Consider the following 17,363-nt stretch of genomic DNA (forward strand, 5'->3'; position numbering starts at 1 on the left):
GGTGCATGTATGCATTTCTCTCTCCCTTTCCTCCCTCTGTCTCCTGTCTCTCTCTATTGTCCCCCATCCTTTCCCATCAGTCTGTCTCCCCCCTCCCCCACCCATTATCCTTAGTACCACTGTCCTGCTTTGGATGATCTTCATCTTTCACTTAGACTTCTTTTGACAGTGTCCTAACTGGTTTCCTGCCTCCAGCCTCACCTTCTCACATCCATTTTCCACAGAAATGAAGTGTGTAAAATTTAAATATGGGATTTTCTTCTGCTGAAACCATTTCAGTGGCTCACCATCAACTGTAAAATCAAAGCTCAACAAACTTTTCTGAAAAGGGCCAGATAGTAAATATTTCAAGCTTTGCAGGCCAGATGGTCTCTGCCACAAGTCATCTCTGCCCTTGTAGCAGGAAAGCAGTCCCAGAAAATCCATAAATAAATAGGTGTGGCTCTTTTTCAATAAAACTTTATTTACAAAAACAGGTGTTGATCTGGATTTTGCCTGCAGGCCATAGTGTGCTGAATTCTTAACAAGATGAATCTCAAATCCTCTAAACAGGGCATTAAGGGCATTGTAGGGTCTGACCCCTTCTTTCTTTGCTCACCTACCTCACATCATCCACAGTCTTACTTTTTAACCCTCCATTTTTCCCTCCTAATACTCTGTACAGACATTAGTCTTTGCCATTTCAGAGTTGTTTTGCAGCGGTCTCTTTATGGATCTGCTTGTTTCTCTGGTCATCAGTGTCATAGTTGTTTTTGTCTTGTATGTCCCTGGCTACTAGATTGTAAATTTTTTTGAGAGCAGGGAGTGTGACAACTTTTTATCCCATGCAGCAATATCATGCTCTTTACACAAAATAGAAAATTAATACATTTATTTATTTGAATCCAGTCATTATTTAAAACCACATATTTTAAAATTTGATTTATGGTATAGCTCAATTTATTTTGTGTTTTGCTTTCAATTCCTAGAGACAAATAAAAAGTGGTGTGTTCTGGAAGGAGGCTTCTTGAGTTACTATGAAAATGATAAGTCTACCACGCCTAATGGCACCATTAATATCAATGAAGTTATCTGCCTGGCTGTACACAAAGAAGACTTCTGTTTAAATACTGGGTAGGTCTATCATTAAATGGTTAGGAGTCGAAAGTATTTTCTGGTATGTATCATGCCAGGTAATAAGGATTTTATTATCATTTCACTTCAGTTGCTTCTTTTAGAAGAGTTTAATGGTTTCTTGAAGCCTACTCATTTTTCAGCTTCTGAAAGTTCCTTAGGGAATTCACTAAAAAGTGGAAAAATTTAAATATTATATTAGGTATTATGAAAGGCTGACGTGTTTGTATCTAATTTTAAGTAAGTTTATGTCATTCCATTCTTGAACATGTGGTCCCATAATTTTTATGACTTATTCATTATTTAAAATAGTGGACTAATGACAAAATTTATGCTTTCATTAAATGTATCATGGTTAAAAGAGATGACAAAAAATTCAGTGGTTTGTTCATAATAAAATAAACTATTAAGCATATTTAATAGCATATTGAAATACTAAATTCCTTAAAGATCTACTTTGGCATTTTTATGGTCTCAAAAAAGTTTTAATTCAAAGAGGAAGCATTTCTTATTTAATATGTTTGACTTGCAAAATAGTTTAATAGGATTCTGTGAGGACTTTTGGAAAGTGACCCTCTAAAGGTCTTTGGTGTGAAAGTTTCTTATCACATTTTGTCATGTAATTAATTAAAAAGTATGGATACTAAAATCTGCAAAAAACAGTTTTATAGGATCATAGTATTTTAATAAAAAGTTTATGTGAGAAAAGGAAGAGATTTGTAAAGCTATGTTATTTATATAAAATTGCATGAAACATATTACTGTTATCACATAATGACCAATATATACTAGTTGAAATGACTGTTGTTTTCTAGTAAATCTGATTTGATTCTTTTATGTGAACAAAACTGGTTATTAGTTGATTGGTTTTTTGTTTTAATCTTAATAGTGCTTTTACTCTAAATGAATGATCAGTTTAACATGGCTTACCATGGAATATTAAGTGCATCCTATTTATTAAGTTGCCTAAATAATTTTACATTAGCATATAATCATATTCAAAAATAAAACATCCTTGATGGAATGTTACTGATACAAGTAGATATGCAGGAGAAAGCATCTATAATGAGATGTGGTTAAAAAATAATTCTTAATTGCCTTCAATAGCATATTACAGAATTTTAAATCAGTAATGTAGCCACTGAAAAATCACACAGATTTGTATTTTAGGAAGAGAGCTGACTGAAGTGATAAAGAAGAGGTTGGAGGGAGAGAGACTGTAATTACTGAAAGTTTAGCTAGAGGAAGAAATAATTAAAAAGGAAAACAGTGGGTTGAGAGACTCTTAAGATTGAACTGATAACATTAAATGTCTGACTGAATGGATGAAGAGCTGATGTCAAGGGGAAGAATAAATTAGACTCCAAAGTTTTGATCTTGTTGCTGAGGTAGATGGTGATGCCTGTAAATTGGAATATGAAGGAGATACAGTAGGTTGGGGGTGAGAAAGAGGAAGAAGGAAGATGAGTTTGGTATAAGGTATTTTGAGTAATGGCAGAATATATACTTAGCATGTTCCAAGAAATACTTGGAGCTGTGGATGAGGAACAGAAGGAAAAATTCAGGGCTTGGGATGTTACCCTAATTTTATCTATGGTAAGGAGATGAAATTTTGGCATAAGACAAGATGATGGAAGGAAAATTTGTGAAGTAAGACAAGAAGAGAACTAATTAGAGAACTGTTTGGACAACGTTTGCGTTGAATAGGGGGTCAGAATAAATCAAGAAGGAGTGGTCTGAGAGGGAAGGGGAGACAGAAGACAGCCTTTGTCACATCAGGGCATCGACAAAGTCATGCTGTAGAGTGATTAGTCAGAATAATATTCCTTTTGTCTGATCCAGTGTGTTCCATTTAACTCATTTGAATAAAATATAAACCATCAACAGAAAAATATGGTAGGTAGGGGGTAGATAGATTTCACACCATTATTCCATTTTCAAAAAGAATTTAATTAAAAACTGGACCTTCGTGTTATTTTTCTCATAAAAGCCAAACATAACCAGTGTTATCTTTTTATTCTTGTGTGCTGTAGGCCCATCTTTACCTTCGAGATCTATTTACCCTCAGAACGTGCATTTTTATTTGGAGCTGAAACATCTCAAGCTCAAAGAAAATGGACAGAAGCAATAGCCAAGGTATTTAAATATTGTTTTATTACCTAAATCCAGAGAAGATTCTTAACCTTCAGAGGTCCATGAAAATTTTATACAGGATTCTGGGAAGAATGTCCATACTTCATTACGTTTTCATATATTGTAGTCAAAAGAGGTTAAGAACTACCTTCCTAGAGCCTTAAGCAGAGACAGAATTAATGTAGGATCTTGGACAAGTCATTCTTCAAATTAAGGCTGTGCTTTGATTATGGAGATCTTTTCAATGTTGTAAAGTCATTTTTATGTATGTGTTTTTATAGGTAGATATCTTATTCATGGTATACACAAAGGGGAAAAGAACAGATTCAGTAAAAGATACAAATGAAGACAAACATTGATGGTTGACATTTTGAAAAATGCCACAAATCAACAAAGAGAATGTCTTCCTATTTCAAATCTATATATAAGAAAAATGGCTTAAGATGCTGCCATTTGAAATTGCATTATAGCTCTTCAGTTTTAAGACTGATAGCAGGTTTAAATAATTGTTTTGCAATCTGGACTCCTTCTAAATCTTAAAAATAGAAAAACAAAATTTTCCACTTTCCCTCGTATCTGTAGCTATGTAAGGGATTTCCTATTTCCACTGTCTTTATTACTTTTTTGTATTTGTTTTAACAGCATTTTGTTCCCTTTGTTGCTGAAAACTTAACAGAAGCTGACTATGATTTGATTGGTCAACTCTACTACAAAGACTGCCATGCCCTGGATCAGTGGAGAAAAGGCTGGTTTGCTATGGACAAATCTAGTTTGCGTTTTTGCCTTCAAATGCAAGAAGGTCAGGAGGATAGAATGCACTTAAGAAGACTGCAAGAACTAAGTAAGTGTTTTTTTTTTCTCTCTCTCACTTTATATTCTGCACACAATTCTTTATTGTACATGGATGTAGTAGATTTCACATAAAATTATGATGGCTCACTCCCAAACATCATATGACTGACTCAGTAGTCTTTAAGGGTATTTTGTGTAATGTTTGTTTTTTTTTAACATCTTTATTAGAGTATAATTGCTTTACAATGGTGTGTTAGTTTCTGCTTTATAACAAAGTGAATCAGTTATACATATACATATGTTCCCATATCTCTTTTTTTAAAAAATATGTTCATGCTTTTCTTCTTTCCCTTCAGCAATTAGCACAGTACTTCAAAATGGGGAAAAATTGGATGTCTTGCTCTTGGTAGAAAAAGGAAGGTAAGTGCATTTTTGCTTTTTACTCTTTATCTCTACAGCTCTAGGGAGTTGAGTATACTGGTTATCCTCTTGGAGGAGAACCTATTATTTTGTAGCCTGTTGGGAATTTTCCGAATCGTACGTACGTGTGTGTGTGTGTGTGTGTGTGTGTGTGTGTGTGTGTACTCTTTAGTAGAAAGAGTACACCAATGAAGCTTGCATATTTTTATATTAATTAGGAGAAACTCAGTGTGATCAGTTATTAGAGTTTTCTACAGACCTTGATCCCTTTTCAACATTCACATATAAGTATTTGGAAGCACTTTGCCAGTTGTAAATATGTTTTCAGTGTAGTTATATGATGGCTATAAATAATACCCTGAATCATGCATAGCTAAAACCTGATTTCTCGAATTTATTCAGTTTTTCAATAAATATTAAGCTTCTACTGTATATCAGGAACTGTTATAGGTATTGGGGATACAGTGATGAGTAAAACAGATATGGTCTCTGCCCTTATGAAGCATCTACACTAGTGAGGGAAACACAATATAAGCAGACCAAAAATAAGGTGAAGAGAGTGTGCCTGATGGAGCAGTATTCTGTTCTCAATAGGGTGGTAAGAGAAGGTATCTTTGATCAGAGATTTGTATAAAGTGAAGAAACAAACCATACAGTGGTCTGAGTAGAATGTACCAGGCACAAAGTCAAGGGTATTTTGAAGACCCCAAGGCTGTGTTGTGCTTGGAATGTTCAGGGTCTTCAAGGAAGCTGCTGTGGCTGGGGAAATTTGAATGAGTGACAGTGGGAAGAAATGATTGCGGAGATATCCCTGGGCCAGAACATATAGGGCCTTACAGGCCATGATATGTAAAAATGATTTGAATTTTATTCTAAGCGTGACGGGAAGCTGCTTGATTTGAGAGCCAGGAAGGGAATCATATGACTTATGTTTTTAAATGACTACTGTGATTCAGATGAATAGCTTTTGGAGGACAGGAGTGAAACTGAGCATCCAGGTAGGATGATGCTGCAGAGGCCAGGCAAAACGTGACTTCCTAATGACATAGTGTTGAGTGTAGGATCTACTGTGAGGGTGGAGGTGAGCAGGTCTGTTGATGGATTCAATGACTCTGAGAGTTAAGGATGATCCCAAAGTTTTTGGCCTGAGCATTTACATAAATGATGAATGGTGCTGTGTTTTTGAGATAAAAAGTACATGGAGAGTAGAGGTAGGACACTAGCAAGTTTAGGGTAGTAGATCAAGAATTTGGTTTTGGAAATAATAATTTTGAGATGTCTATTTGAAAGCAAAGTGGAGCTGGTGACTGGGCATTTGGATATACAAGCCTGGAATTAAGTGGAGAGGTTGCAGCTGGAGATCAAGATTTGAGTCATCAGCATTTTGACTTATTTATTTAGCCAAGGAACTGGACAGATTCACCTAGAGAAGGACTGTAGATAGAAAAGAGACAAGGATGTAGCCCCAGGGCCTCCAATTGTAGAGGAGGAATGATCTAGCAAAAGAGCCTGAGAAGGAGCAGCTAGAGTCATATCACAACAATTAGGAAGAACAATTTGTTTTCTCTTGATGTTTCATTATTTGCTTTCAAATCCCTTAATTATATTAATTCAGAATGTTTAGTTCCAGAAGAGTACAGGATCATTTGTAAAAATATATGTAATGATAATATAAAAATATAGCTAAATCAGCCTTCCCTCTGGTGAATTTCCATGCTGGTGACAAGGATAATGACTTTGAGTAGTTATCTGAACCTGTCTTTTCTTGAACTTCATAGGAGAATATCAATAGCTTTAGACAGCAAACATATTGCTGATTAGATACTTATGTCAGAGTGTGTTTATTAACTTACAAACATAATTAGGATTTTATGTTTTTACTTGTTTATTTCTGGACTTACAATGGTCAATGATGCTCTTTAGATGCTGAGTTTCAGTACCAGATGATAGTTATACCGTTCTCTCAGAATCCTGTTACGTACATGTTCAGAAATGATAATGAGACAGTGGATAGTATTATGGCATTAAAGTACTAGCACAAATGTACTTTTTATAGTCATCTATTAATGTTTATGGAATGCCTGCTGCCTGTTATCTACACGGCAGGAAAAAATGGTCAGCAATACACATTGCATGTCTGAGTTCACAGAGCTTATGTTCTTAAACAAATAAGCAAGCAGAAACTTGCTAGTGGAATTTATTGTATTTATTATATGTATACATAATTTTTTATAAATCAGGTTACTATAGCCAAGGTATTTTTCTATCATTTTTAGTCCATAAAGGATTTGACCAGTTGTACCTAGATTTTAATTAAAATGTACCAAATGTGGGTTAGTGATATTCAATTTTAATTTTTCTTTAGTGCTTACTGCATGCAGCACACTCCCTCATGAATGCTAGATAAGGAAGCCAGAAGACCAAATGTTTTGTTACTTTGTGACATCTTGACCTTTCCCCTGGGCAACGGGAATCAGGAGGTGAATTCAGATACACTCTGAGTTCATGGAATAGTTAAAAACTAATAGAATATCAAAATAATGGTCAAAGCTGTGTAATTTTGTTTCTGATAATAATTTAAAGTTTTTAATCTACATGTGTTATCAACTAGTTATGCTGAATGCATTTTTATGAAAGGAACAGAGAATGTGTCGGGAGGAGAGTAGGAGAAATACAGGGACAAATATAAAACTAAGGTATTTTCCTTGGATCTCTTTGAATAGCTTCCATACAAAGGTACCATTTGAAAACAACTATGTTTATCACATGCTTATATCTTGGTTTCATTTGCTTTCCCTGTTTTCTTCAAATCAATAATATTCAGATAACAATAATACAATGACACCAATGTATAGAACTTACCATATACTAGCCACTATTTTAAGCACTTAGCCTTCCAGTGCCTATATGGTATTGAGGACAGTAATCCATTTTGACATCAAGGTAAGGTCATTTTTTTAACTTAACAACCTAAATATTTCTTCTTTTTAAAACAAGTGTTAAGTATTAATTTACCAATACTTTTGTGTAGATCACTCTCAAGAACTGTCATCAAATGTACTAGAAGCCTGGATAAATAAGTCACTAGAAATTAAAATTTCAACAACTTATTAGAAAATAAAATTTTTATTAGAAAACTTAAAAAGTTATTTTATTAGAAAAATGTATCCATACAATGCTTACATAATTAAAGATGAAGCAGAAAGAAGAGAGGTTAGAAGTGTGAATAAAGAATCAACCTGGGATGGTCAGTGCACTAGGTTGTAATCTTTGATGTAACAAAGAGCCTGCAGGTGTCCAGAGCACCTTGTGTGGTGCTGAACAGGGACCCATGTCTATATATTTATACACAGACATTCACACGTGTGTGTACATATATGTGGATATGTATATACATATGTAAATAAAGGGACTTGAGATAGGGAAGAATAGAAAAAGAGCAGGTCTGGGAGCGAGCTGGGGAGATAATGAGTTTGATTTTCGACATGTTGAATGTGAAATGCTTATAAATAGCTGAGGAGAAGTTGCTCGGAGGGAGTTATATTTATGGATCTGACAGTCCTGAGTGGTTAATGGGGTGGGGATATAGATTTTGGAGTACCCGCATATAGAAGAAAGAAAGTGAAATCACCTAGGGAGAGTCTACAGAGCGAGAAGGGAAGAAGTAACGTGTGAGAGCCTTGGTGAATACAGGTCAGTTGGAGGTGGGGATGGTTGTCAGAGAGGAATAGCTATCGTGGGGTGTAAAGCTAGTTCATCCAGAGAGTGAAGCAGGAGACCAAGAGACAATGTGGCACCAAGCCCGGGAGGAGGGTGCTTCAAGAAGGCAGGAATAGTCACAAGTGTCAGGTGCTATCTGACGAGGACAGATACTCCATTGGTAAGTGATGGGGAGTCCATCTGGGGACTCTGTGGAGAACAGAAGTGATAAAACAGAAACTGGATTAGAGTCAGGCTGGGAACCGGATCAGATTAGATAACCAGTTGGTCTAGGATGTCTGGAGGTTAATAGGATTAATGAAGTAAAAGGGATTTGATCCAGGAAGGGAATGTATGTGCAATTTTGTTTTAGATGGCTTGAACTTGTGCCATTTAAAACATTTTGATGGAGCAGAGGTTAAAAAAAAAAAAACAGGAGAAGAGTGAATGTATTAGAGAGAGGACAACGGGACAGGTCCCTCAGTTCTAACAGGAAGAAAAGAGGAATTGATGGATGTTTTTGGCTGTTGGTAGCTTTCTAGATTTGGTGGTGGGATGTTGAGAGACCAATCTGTTGGTTTTCAGTCAGTCTGCTGGTTTTCAGTTGTTTTGTGAGGTAGGAAATAAGGATGACTCCTGAGCTTTTGGCCTGGGTGACTTTATGAATGGTTTTATCACTTACCAAAATAGGGAATATGTACTGTACTTCTCTCCCAGTACTCAAACAAAGCCAGTTAATTATAGATGTAATGGTTTAAGATCTGTTTTAATATCATATAAAAATAAGAGAATTTCATTGCATTGCCCTATTTTTCATCTGTCTTTTGATCTGTTAGCCCCTTGGGAAATACTGACTGTAAAGTACAGTTGACTGCGGTAGACTTGTCAATGACAGACAAAATTGTGGCTTTAAGAAATAAAACAACTTCTAATTATTCACGTTGGTGGCATATAAAGATAGTGAGAATAATTGAAAGAAAGAGAAACCAACTAGCTATAAGTTTTAACCTTTATTTTTTTGCTAGTAACAGCTTGAACCAGAGCTGCAAATCATAAATAAACTTAATGAATTAATTTCACATATTTTCTCTGCCCTTGTCTACCCTTGATTAAAATGTTAAAATATATTAATGTTTCTTAAAGGCAAGAGAATGAACCCCATGAACTAGTTCATAACTTGATAACCATCCAGTGAATATAGTCACTAGATATATATTTTAATCTTCATGGTAATTTTCTCTATATACATAGCATGAGTGTCTTTAGACAGAAAAATATTGCAATAATATTTTCCACACACAGAGCATTTTTGCTCTGAAAAGCTCTAAGCAGAAGGTGCTCCAGATGGTGTCGCTTTAATGTGTATTCTTTGTATACTTTAAAAATTATTATTTTGGAAAATAAAGCTTTCTTGATTACACTTAAGGCTTTCTGCCATGATATTTGATGCTGTTATTGGGACTTAGATTCTGTGCTTTTCTTGGTGTAGGAAAAAAAAAAAAAAAGAAAGAAAGAAATCATGTTTTTGAATACCCATTGTTAGTCAGTGAATGTCCTGGACCCTGCTGAGGTCAGAAGGCACTTTTCTGGACAGTAGGTTATATATCCACTGTGACTGAAGTATTCAGTAGATTACAGCATCCTTTTCATAAAATTTAAAAACTATTTCTGCACTTGGCCCACATTCTCTGTGTATCTCTTTCTGATAAATAAGTTACTGTGTGCACCATCTCACATTCTGTAGCTTCGTGCTCGTTTGTCAAAGGCGCCTATTATTAAGCTTTTATAGAAAGGCTGTTAGTTGTAATAAACACAGTATGAATAACTCAACTGTGTTCATCAGAAACAGAACAGCCTAGCTTTTTGTTGTTGTTTTAATTTTTTAAAGATTGTTTAGTTGACCTATAGTAAAGCATGAAGCACTTGATGGCTCCCAAGCCTGATGACATCCAGTTTTAACTGCAAATTCCAGACATAAAGAAGTCGACACTGGGGAATAAACATTTTATCGATATGTTTCACAATTATGGGACAGACTATGTTTCTCAATTTGGGTGATTAATATCCTAAGTTGAAGATTCTTATTTCATATCAACTTATTGCATGTGATTTTTTTTCCCTCCTTGAATTGTGTTTTATAGCAGCTGATATGTTAGCAATACCCTCCAGGGTGAATTATCTTAAAGTGGTTTCTAAATTGTGCATTTAATTGCAAATTAAACAGTAGCTGATTGCCCACAATATCAGCTTGACTGCTTTTGTAACTTTCTGATGATTTAATTTGCAGAGATGGTTTAATCTGAATGTTGCCAAAGCAAACCACTCTTCTCTCACCACCCCTGCAGGTTTTGCAGAAAGAAAGGGACTATTCAAACTTACATTATAAGGTGATTTTTTTTGTTTGTTAAAGAGAATCACGATAAAGGGAATGTGTGCCTATTTAATAAAAGGTGGATTTTAAAGTATATATTATTTTCTTCAAAAATGTATTTCATTCAGTTCAAGACACCTCCCATATACTAGAATATAAGCTTATGAACAAATAAATGCAATATGGTGTGAAAAAATACAAAAGAATGAGAAGATCACTTCTAGATAAATGGGATCAAGATAATCAGTTTTTATTTTTTAAGAAAAAGTATATTTAAGTGGCTCTGGAATCCTAGGTAGGATTAGAGTAGGAAAAAAATGAGGAGTTGAGACACTAAGATCTTCAAAGAGGTGAAAACGATAGTTTCAGAGAAATAGGATGGGCTAGGGTACAACTTCAGTCCAGCTCAGCCTTAACCTTCAATTCTTAAGGAGGAAGCATGAGAGAGTGGGCCTGGAGAGATAGATCGATACCATATTAGTATTATCAATTAAATGTAATTAATAACTTGCCTTGTTCTGGAAAGGACTGCAGGCTCTTTACAAGGGTAATGACGGCTTTTTTTTTAAAGCAGACTTGAAACAGGGCTGTTTCTCACATTCCTATAGGTGAATGCCTAATACTATATAGAGATGAAATTGAAGACTTGGAGGCTTTTTCTTTCTCAGGGAATAGTGTGCCTTGACACTTTTTACTAAACTGTTGGCTTCGGAGGAAACAAGCTAGTTAAGCTAATATCTCATTCTTCATTGTTCTTGTGATACAGTCTCTGTATCTGCAGATTTTCTTAATAGTTGTTTGCCTCTTTCTGTCTAAAATGCCATCACTGTGCAGCAGTTTCTTATCTGAAGGTATGGGGGAAAAAATACTGTTTCTCTATAAACTAAGATGAGGGTGATTTATGGATGCAATGACTGAATAAAATGTTCTGGACTCCCATCTCTGTCCATGAAGAAATAACTGGTATGGAACATGCCCTCTCACTTTAAACAACTAGAAAACTTGACAAAAACATATGAGATGAACTATTTTCAGACTTTAGGACAAGAGGTATCCCAGGATTGTGATCATGGAGAGAAGGGAAACAAGTGACATAAGGGTTAAGATCACCTTGGCTTCTTATCAGTCCCTGGCACAGGGAATGGGGGAACCCAAGCAGAAGGTGGTGGTTTTGCTATATTGAAGAGGTTTTGTTGTGTTGACTTCCCCTATAGAGATAGGGGAATCTGTGGTAGCTAAACATTGCAGGATAGAGTACAGAGCAGAGGGGGAGATGTGCAGAGCAAGAGCTTCAGAAATCTTCAAAGGAGTTCCCTTCCATCTTCAGCTCAATACGAACCTGCATATTTGAAGGTCGAAACTCCAGGTAGAAATACTCCCAGGGTGTGCTATGAGTTGAACAATTCCCAGAGTTTAGACACTGCTGGAGTGGGTTCAAATTTTATCTAGCCAAGTTAGACAGACTTCATTAACACAGAGCATTTGTAAAGACTCCAGAGCGTTAATTCCAGAGTATTAAGGCTAAACCAGCCTTCAGGTAAAGGCTGCTCCATTTTTACCTTACTAAGCTTAAAAACAGACCTCTTCACAAGTCATTTAGTTACCTGGGGTCAAATAGGCAAAAGATCCCAAAACAAACATCAACACCCTTTAAAGGAAGACACAATCCTGGCACTGAATGATGTCTAGCATACAGTAAAAGTTACTAGCAAAGTGAAAAAGCTGCAAATCAGTTGATAAGAACAGACCCAGAAATGAGAAAGATAATGGAAGTAGCAAAGAATATAGACAGTAATTTTAAAATATTATAAATATTGTAAAAGATAACACCCTTTGACATAAATCACAGCAAGATCTTTTATGATCCACCTCCTACAGTAATGAAAATAACAAAAATGAGCAAGTTGGACCTAATTAAACTTAAAATCTTTTGCATAACAAAGGAAACCATAAAAAAGACAACTCACAGAATGGGAGAAAGTATTTGCAAACGAACCAATGGACCTTTAAAGGATTAATCTCCCAAATGTACAAACAGCTCATGCAACTCAACATCAAAGAAACAAACAACCCAATCAAAAAATGGGTGGAAGACCTAACTAGACATTTCAGCAAAGAAGATATACAGATGGCCAAGAGGCACATGAAAAGATGCTCAACAGCACCAGTTATTAGAGAAATGCAAATCAAAACTACAATGAGTTATCACCTCACAGTGGTCAGAATGGCCACCATCAGAAAATATACAAACAATAAATGCTGGAGAGAGTGCAGAGAAAAGGGAAACCTCTTGCACTGTTGGTGGGAATGTAAATTGATACAGCCACTGTGGAGAACAGTATGGAGGATCCTTAAAAAACTAAAAACAGAACTACCATATGACCCAGCAATCCCATTACTCGGCATGTACCCTAAGAAAACCATAATTCAAAAAGACACATGTACCCCAATGTTCATTGCAGCACTATTTACAATAATCAGGACATGGAAACAACCTAAGTGTCCATCGACGGATGAATGAATAAAGAAGATGTGGTACATATATATAATGGAATATTACTCAGCCATAAAAAGAAATTGAGTCATTTGTAGAGATGTGGATGGACCTAGAGTCTGTCATACAGAGTGAAGTAAATCAGAAAGGGAAAAACAAATATCGTATATTAACGCATATATGTGGAATCTAGAAAAATGGTACAGATGAACCTATTTGCAGGGCAGGAATAGACACAGAGAACGGACATGTGGACACAGTGGGGGAAAGGGAGGGTGGGATGAATTGGGAGATTAGGTTTGACATAAATACACTACCATGTGTAAAATAGATAGCTAGTGGGAACCTGCTGTATAGCATAGGGAGCTCACCTCAGTGCTCTGTGAAGACCTAGATGGGTGGGATTGGCGGGGGAGGGAGGTCTAAGAGGGAGGGGATATGTGTATACTTATAGCTGATTCAGTTCACTGTACTGCAGAAACTAACACAACATGGTAAAGCAATTATACTCCAGTAATAAATAAATAAATTAAAAGACAATTATTTACACAGAGAAAAAAAGATGTAAAGGAAAACATAAACATAGAAAAATGGATCTAAAGAAGGAACCAGATGGAACTTGTAAAGCTGAAGAATACACTATCTGAAAAGAAAATCTCACTAGATCAGCTAAATGCAAGAACAGACTCTACATTAAAAAAAAAACTCGAACTTGAAGGCATGACAATAGAAATTATCAAAACTTAAGCACAGAGGGAGAAGACTGAATAAAATTAGCAGAGCCTTAGTGACCTGTGAGACAATATCATTCTTATGTAAGTATAATTAGAATCCCAAAATAAGAGAAGGATGGAGTAAATATATATGTATATATTTGAAGAAATATGGCCAGACTTTTTTCAAATTTGATAAAAACTGTAAACCCACAGATGTACTAAGATCAACATACCTCATGCATGATAAAGGCAAACCACATCAAAACATATCATAATCAATTTCCTGAAAACCAGTGTGAAGATAAAAAAAAATGAAAAAGTACCAGAGGAAAAAAGACACATTAAAAATAGGGGACAAAGATGAGAATGTCTTGTCAGAAGCAGTGCAAGCCAGGAGATAGTATAATGATATCCTTTAATGTGTTGGGGCCAGGGGGGAAACAAAATAACCAAACCAGCAGCTATTAGCCTAAAATACTCTATCCAGCAAAAAGATCTTCCAGAAATGAAAGCAAAATAAGTATTTTTTGGTCAAACATGCTGACTTATACTACAAGACTCAGTTTTTGATTTCTGTATAAATGCCTAGGATATTATCTTCTTTAGTCATGTTTTTGGAATGTGTTGTTTTTGTTTTTTAGTTGTGTTTAAAATGTTCTTTATAAAGGTGAATTTATTTTTCATACAGCCATATTTATAGATCCTATCATTTGTTCTGGTTCTTGTCAGTAGACCAAGCTCAAATATGATAGTCTCTACTTTGTGGTTATTATATTACAGTTTTGAGAAAGTTGTTTTTATTAGTCTTGGGACTTGGTTTCTAGGTCTTATTGAACTGTCTTAACTCATTATTGGATATAGGGATTTTTTTTTATTTGGCTTTGAAGTACCATTTAAAATTTAGGCTTGGGGAATGGACAGGAAAATTTATTTTTCTATAATTAGAGTTCTTTAAAAGAACTTCCAGATTTTCAAGATATAAGTTCCTATTTCTTTGGAATCATTATCCAGAAATGTAAAATTGTTGTTCGATAACACTTGAAATCACAAAGTTGGCCAGCATTTGTGTTGAAAATATCTTTTGATGCTTTAATCAGTGTGCACAGAGTTTAGATAACATCAGAGAGGAGAGCTGTTGAACTGATGCTATTAAATGTCAAACATCTACTGCACAAGATGATGTATTTTAGGATTCAGCCTTTGACAAGTGGACTCAGGAGTTAACTTGGCATTATTCATTCTACCCTTCACTAGCTCACAAGCAGACAGCTAAACTTGTCATCACAGGATTTCTTCAGGTTAGAAAGAATATTTGAAGTTGGAAACATTTACAGTTAACGGCAGAATTATACTGCTATCATAGGAGGGCCATTGCCTTTTGGATTTCTTTTACTGCTTGCTCAAATACTCATTGTCGTTTGTTTATAAGCACACCTTTTCAAAGATTTTTGTCTCATATTCAGAGCTTAATTATCAGATAAAAAAACCAAGACTCAAAAAGAGTTAAAATTTTCTCTTTACCTAAACTCCTTAATTTAGCCAGAGGTAATTTTGATTAAGTCTACATAATGTAGGGGCTTGATATTCCTCAAGGAAGTTACCCAGGTTATGTAGTTTCATTTAGACAAATATGCCCAGCAGTAGAATGTTTTTGAGCTAAAGATGATATAAGGCTAAGGTATGTCAGGAGTATCAGAGCAAGTATCAGAATTCTTCAAAAAGAAAATTACAAGACCCGGAGGTCAAGGCTGTTGTGGTGGTGTGGAAAATAAAAACAATAGATAGAGATGCCAGGAGAAAAGAGATGAAGATTATGGGCACCAGTGTCACTTAAGAAGAAGTTACAGCAAGTTCAGAAGATGTTAGAAGTGAATGGAGTGGGGTGCCAGTAGCTTTAGCTTCTTAGAGGAGCATTTCAAGAAAAGAAACCAAAGGACAGGAAGGAGTACTTTTGTTTTCTTTTTAAATTAGGGCCAGTGAATTATCAGGAATGTGAAACATTACCCACTCCCCCCCAAAAAAAGAAAGAAACCAAAACAATCCAGAGTTCAAGCAGCTCATTCCTTTCTCTTTGGGTTGAATCCAAAGTAGCTGTCTCATAGTCTGAAATGAAAATTAAATAGTTTTATACTTAAATACATCAACGATTACTTTGTGTTTCAAGTCAAATTTTATATCTAGTGTTAGAACATTAAAACTTATTTACCCACTAAATACCTCGTCCTATGCTAAAGGCTGTTGATGCTGAAATGCTTTCTTTGTTTGCTTGTACAAAGTTTGGGGTATAGCGGCTAAAACATTCACACAGATAGAGCAGGCGATATGATGGTGGGTAGAGTGGATGTTCAGGATTAAGAAGGGATGCCTGGTACACAATAAGCATTGGATGGAGAGAGATGGGGATGGAGTGTCAGCGAGGGTTACCTGGAATACACCGATCGGGGAGGAGCTGGAGTAACCAGCCAAAGGGCCGGAAGTATTTATTATGAAGACAGGAACATGTTAATTCTTCCTTCCTTTCTTCCTTCCTTCCTTCCTTCCTTCCTTCCTTCCTTCCTTCCTTCCTTCCTTCTTTCCTTCCTTCCTTCCTTCCTTCCTCCCTCCCTCCCTCCCTTCCCTCCCTCCCTCCCTCCCTCCCTCCTTCCCTCCCCTCCCTTCCCTCCCTTTCTTCCCTTCCTTTCCTTCCTCTCTCCCTCCTTCCTTCCTTCCTTCCTTCCTTCCTGGAATGGCAAAATTGGAGGGGAAAATATGGGCCAGATCATGAGGGCCTTTTAATCTTGAAAACTCCAGAGCTGCTGTGGAAGGACAGTGGTTAGGAAGTGATGTCATTAGCTTCATATTTTAGAAAGATCATTCTGGCAGTCTTGGGGAGCAGGGACTGGAGAGGTGGAGAATTGGGAAACGAATTTTGTTTGGAGGGGTTTTAGTGATTTCAAGGAGCAGTACAAAGGCCTGAAAGAAAGTGATGTTCAAATAAAGAGGAGGCAGAGCATATATGTCAGGGAACTGGAATGAACAGAATTTTGTGACTGAATTCATGTGGCAGTGATGGGGTGGGAGTGGGGGTGGACCAATACACAGTTAATGAATCCTAAATTTCTGGTGGGATAAGTGGAGAAAGTAGTACTGGTTTGGTGTGAGGAGGGATAAAGATTTGAGATGCTTGTGGCACCTTAAGGTGAAGATGTCCAAAAGTCAACAATAATTAGTATTATGTTTTATTATTTACTAATATTACATTTATTATTATTCTCATTTTGCCAGTGATGAAACTGAGAACCAAAGAAGATTGATAACTTGTCCAAAGTCATAAAGGGAATGCAGAGCTAAAACCTGAGTTTGGGAATTGATTGGATTTCCCACTCTCTTAGCTGCTTTATGCTCTTGCTTTTCAATCACATAGAGATCTGATTTGTAAGACAGTTATCGCCTGGAGATAGGGATTTGGGAGTTACCAGCTTATATATGGGGGATGAAACCACTGGCCTGAATGACATGTCCCTGGAGAGTCCTTGGAGTTCATGTGAGTGCACTGAGGTTACAACTTCATTTTCAGAAACAGGAGGTGAGCTTGGGAAAGAAATTGAGGCACCAGAAAGATAGAAGGAAAAGCCAGGAAGAATTG

At 36.1% G+C, this 17,363-nt stretch overlaps 1 protein-coding gene across 1 annotated transcript in view; it reads left to right on the plus strand.

The window, feature by feature from the left end:
• Nucleotides 1-17,363, plus strand: part of ARAP2 (ArfGAP with RhoGAP domain, ankyrin repeat and PH domain 2) — a 179,080-nt gene that overhangs the window by 86,719 nt on the left and 74,998 nt on the right. The window contains exons 15-18 of the mRNA XM_065877252.1: nucleotides 969-1,113; nucleotides 3,147-3,249; nucleotides 3,889-4,087; nucleotides 4,395-4,458. Of these exons, the coding sequence (XP_065733324.1) occupies nucleotides 969-1,113; nucleotides 3,147-3,249; nucleotides 3,889-4,087; nucleotides 4,395-4,458 (511 nt within the window). The remainder of the gene's footprint in view (nucleotides 1-968; nucleotides 1,114-3,146; nucleotides 3,250-3,888; nucleotides 4,088-4,394; nucleotides 4,459-17,363) is intronic.

Source organism: Phocoena phocoena, chromosome 5 (genome assembly GCF_963924675.1).
Source record: "Phocoena phocoena chromosome 5, mPhoPho1.1, whole genome shotgun sequence".
NCBI classification, from domain to species: domain Eukaryota; kingdom Metazoa; phylum Chordata; class Mammalia; order Artiodactyla; family Phocoenidae; genus Phocoena; species Phocoena phocoena.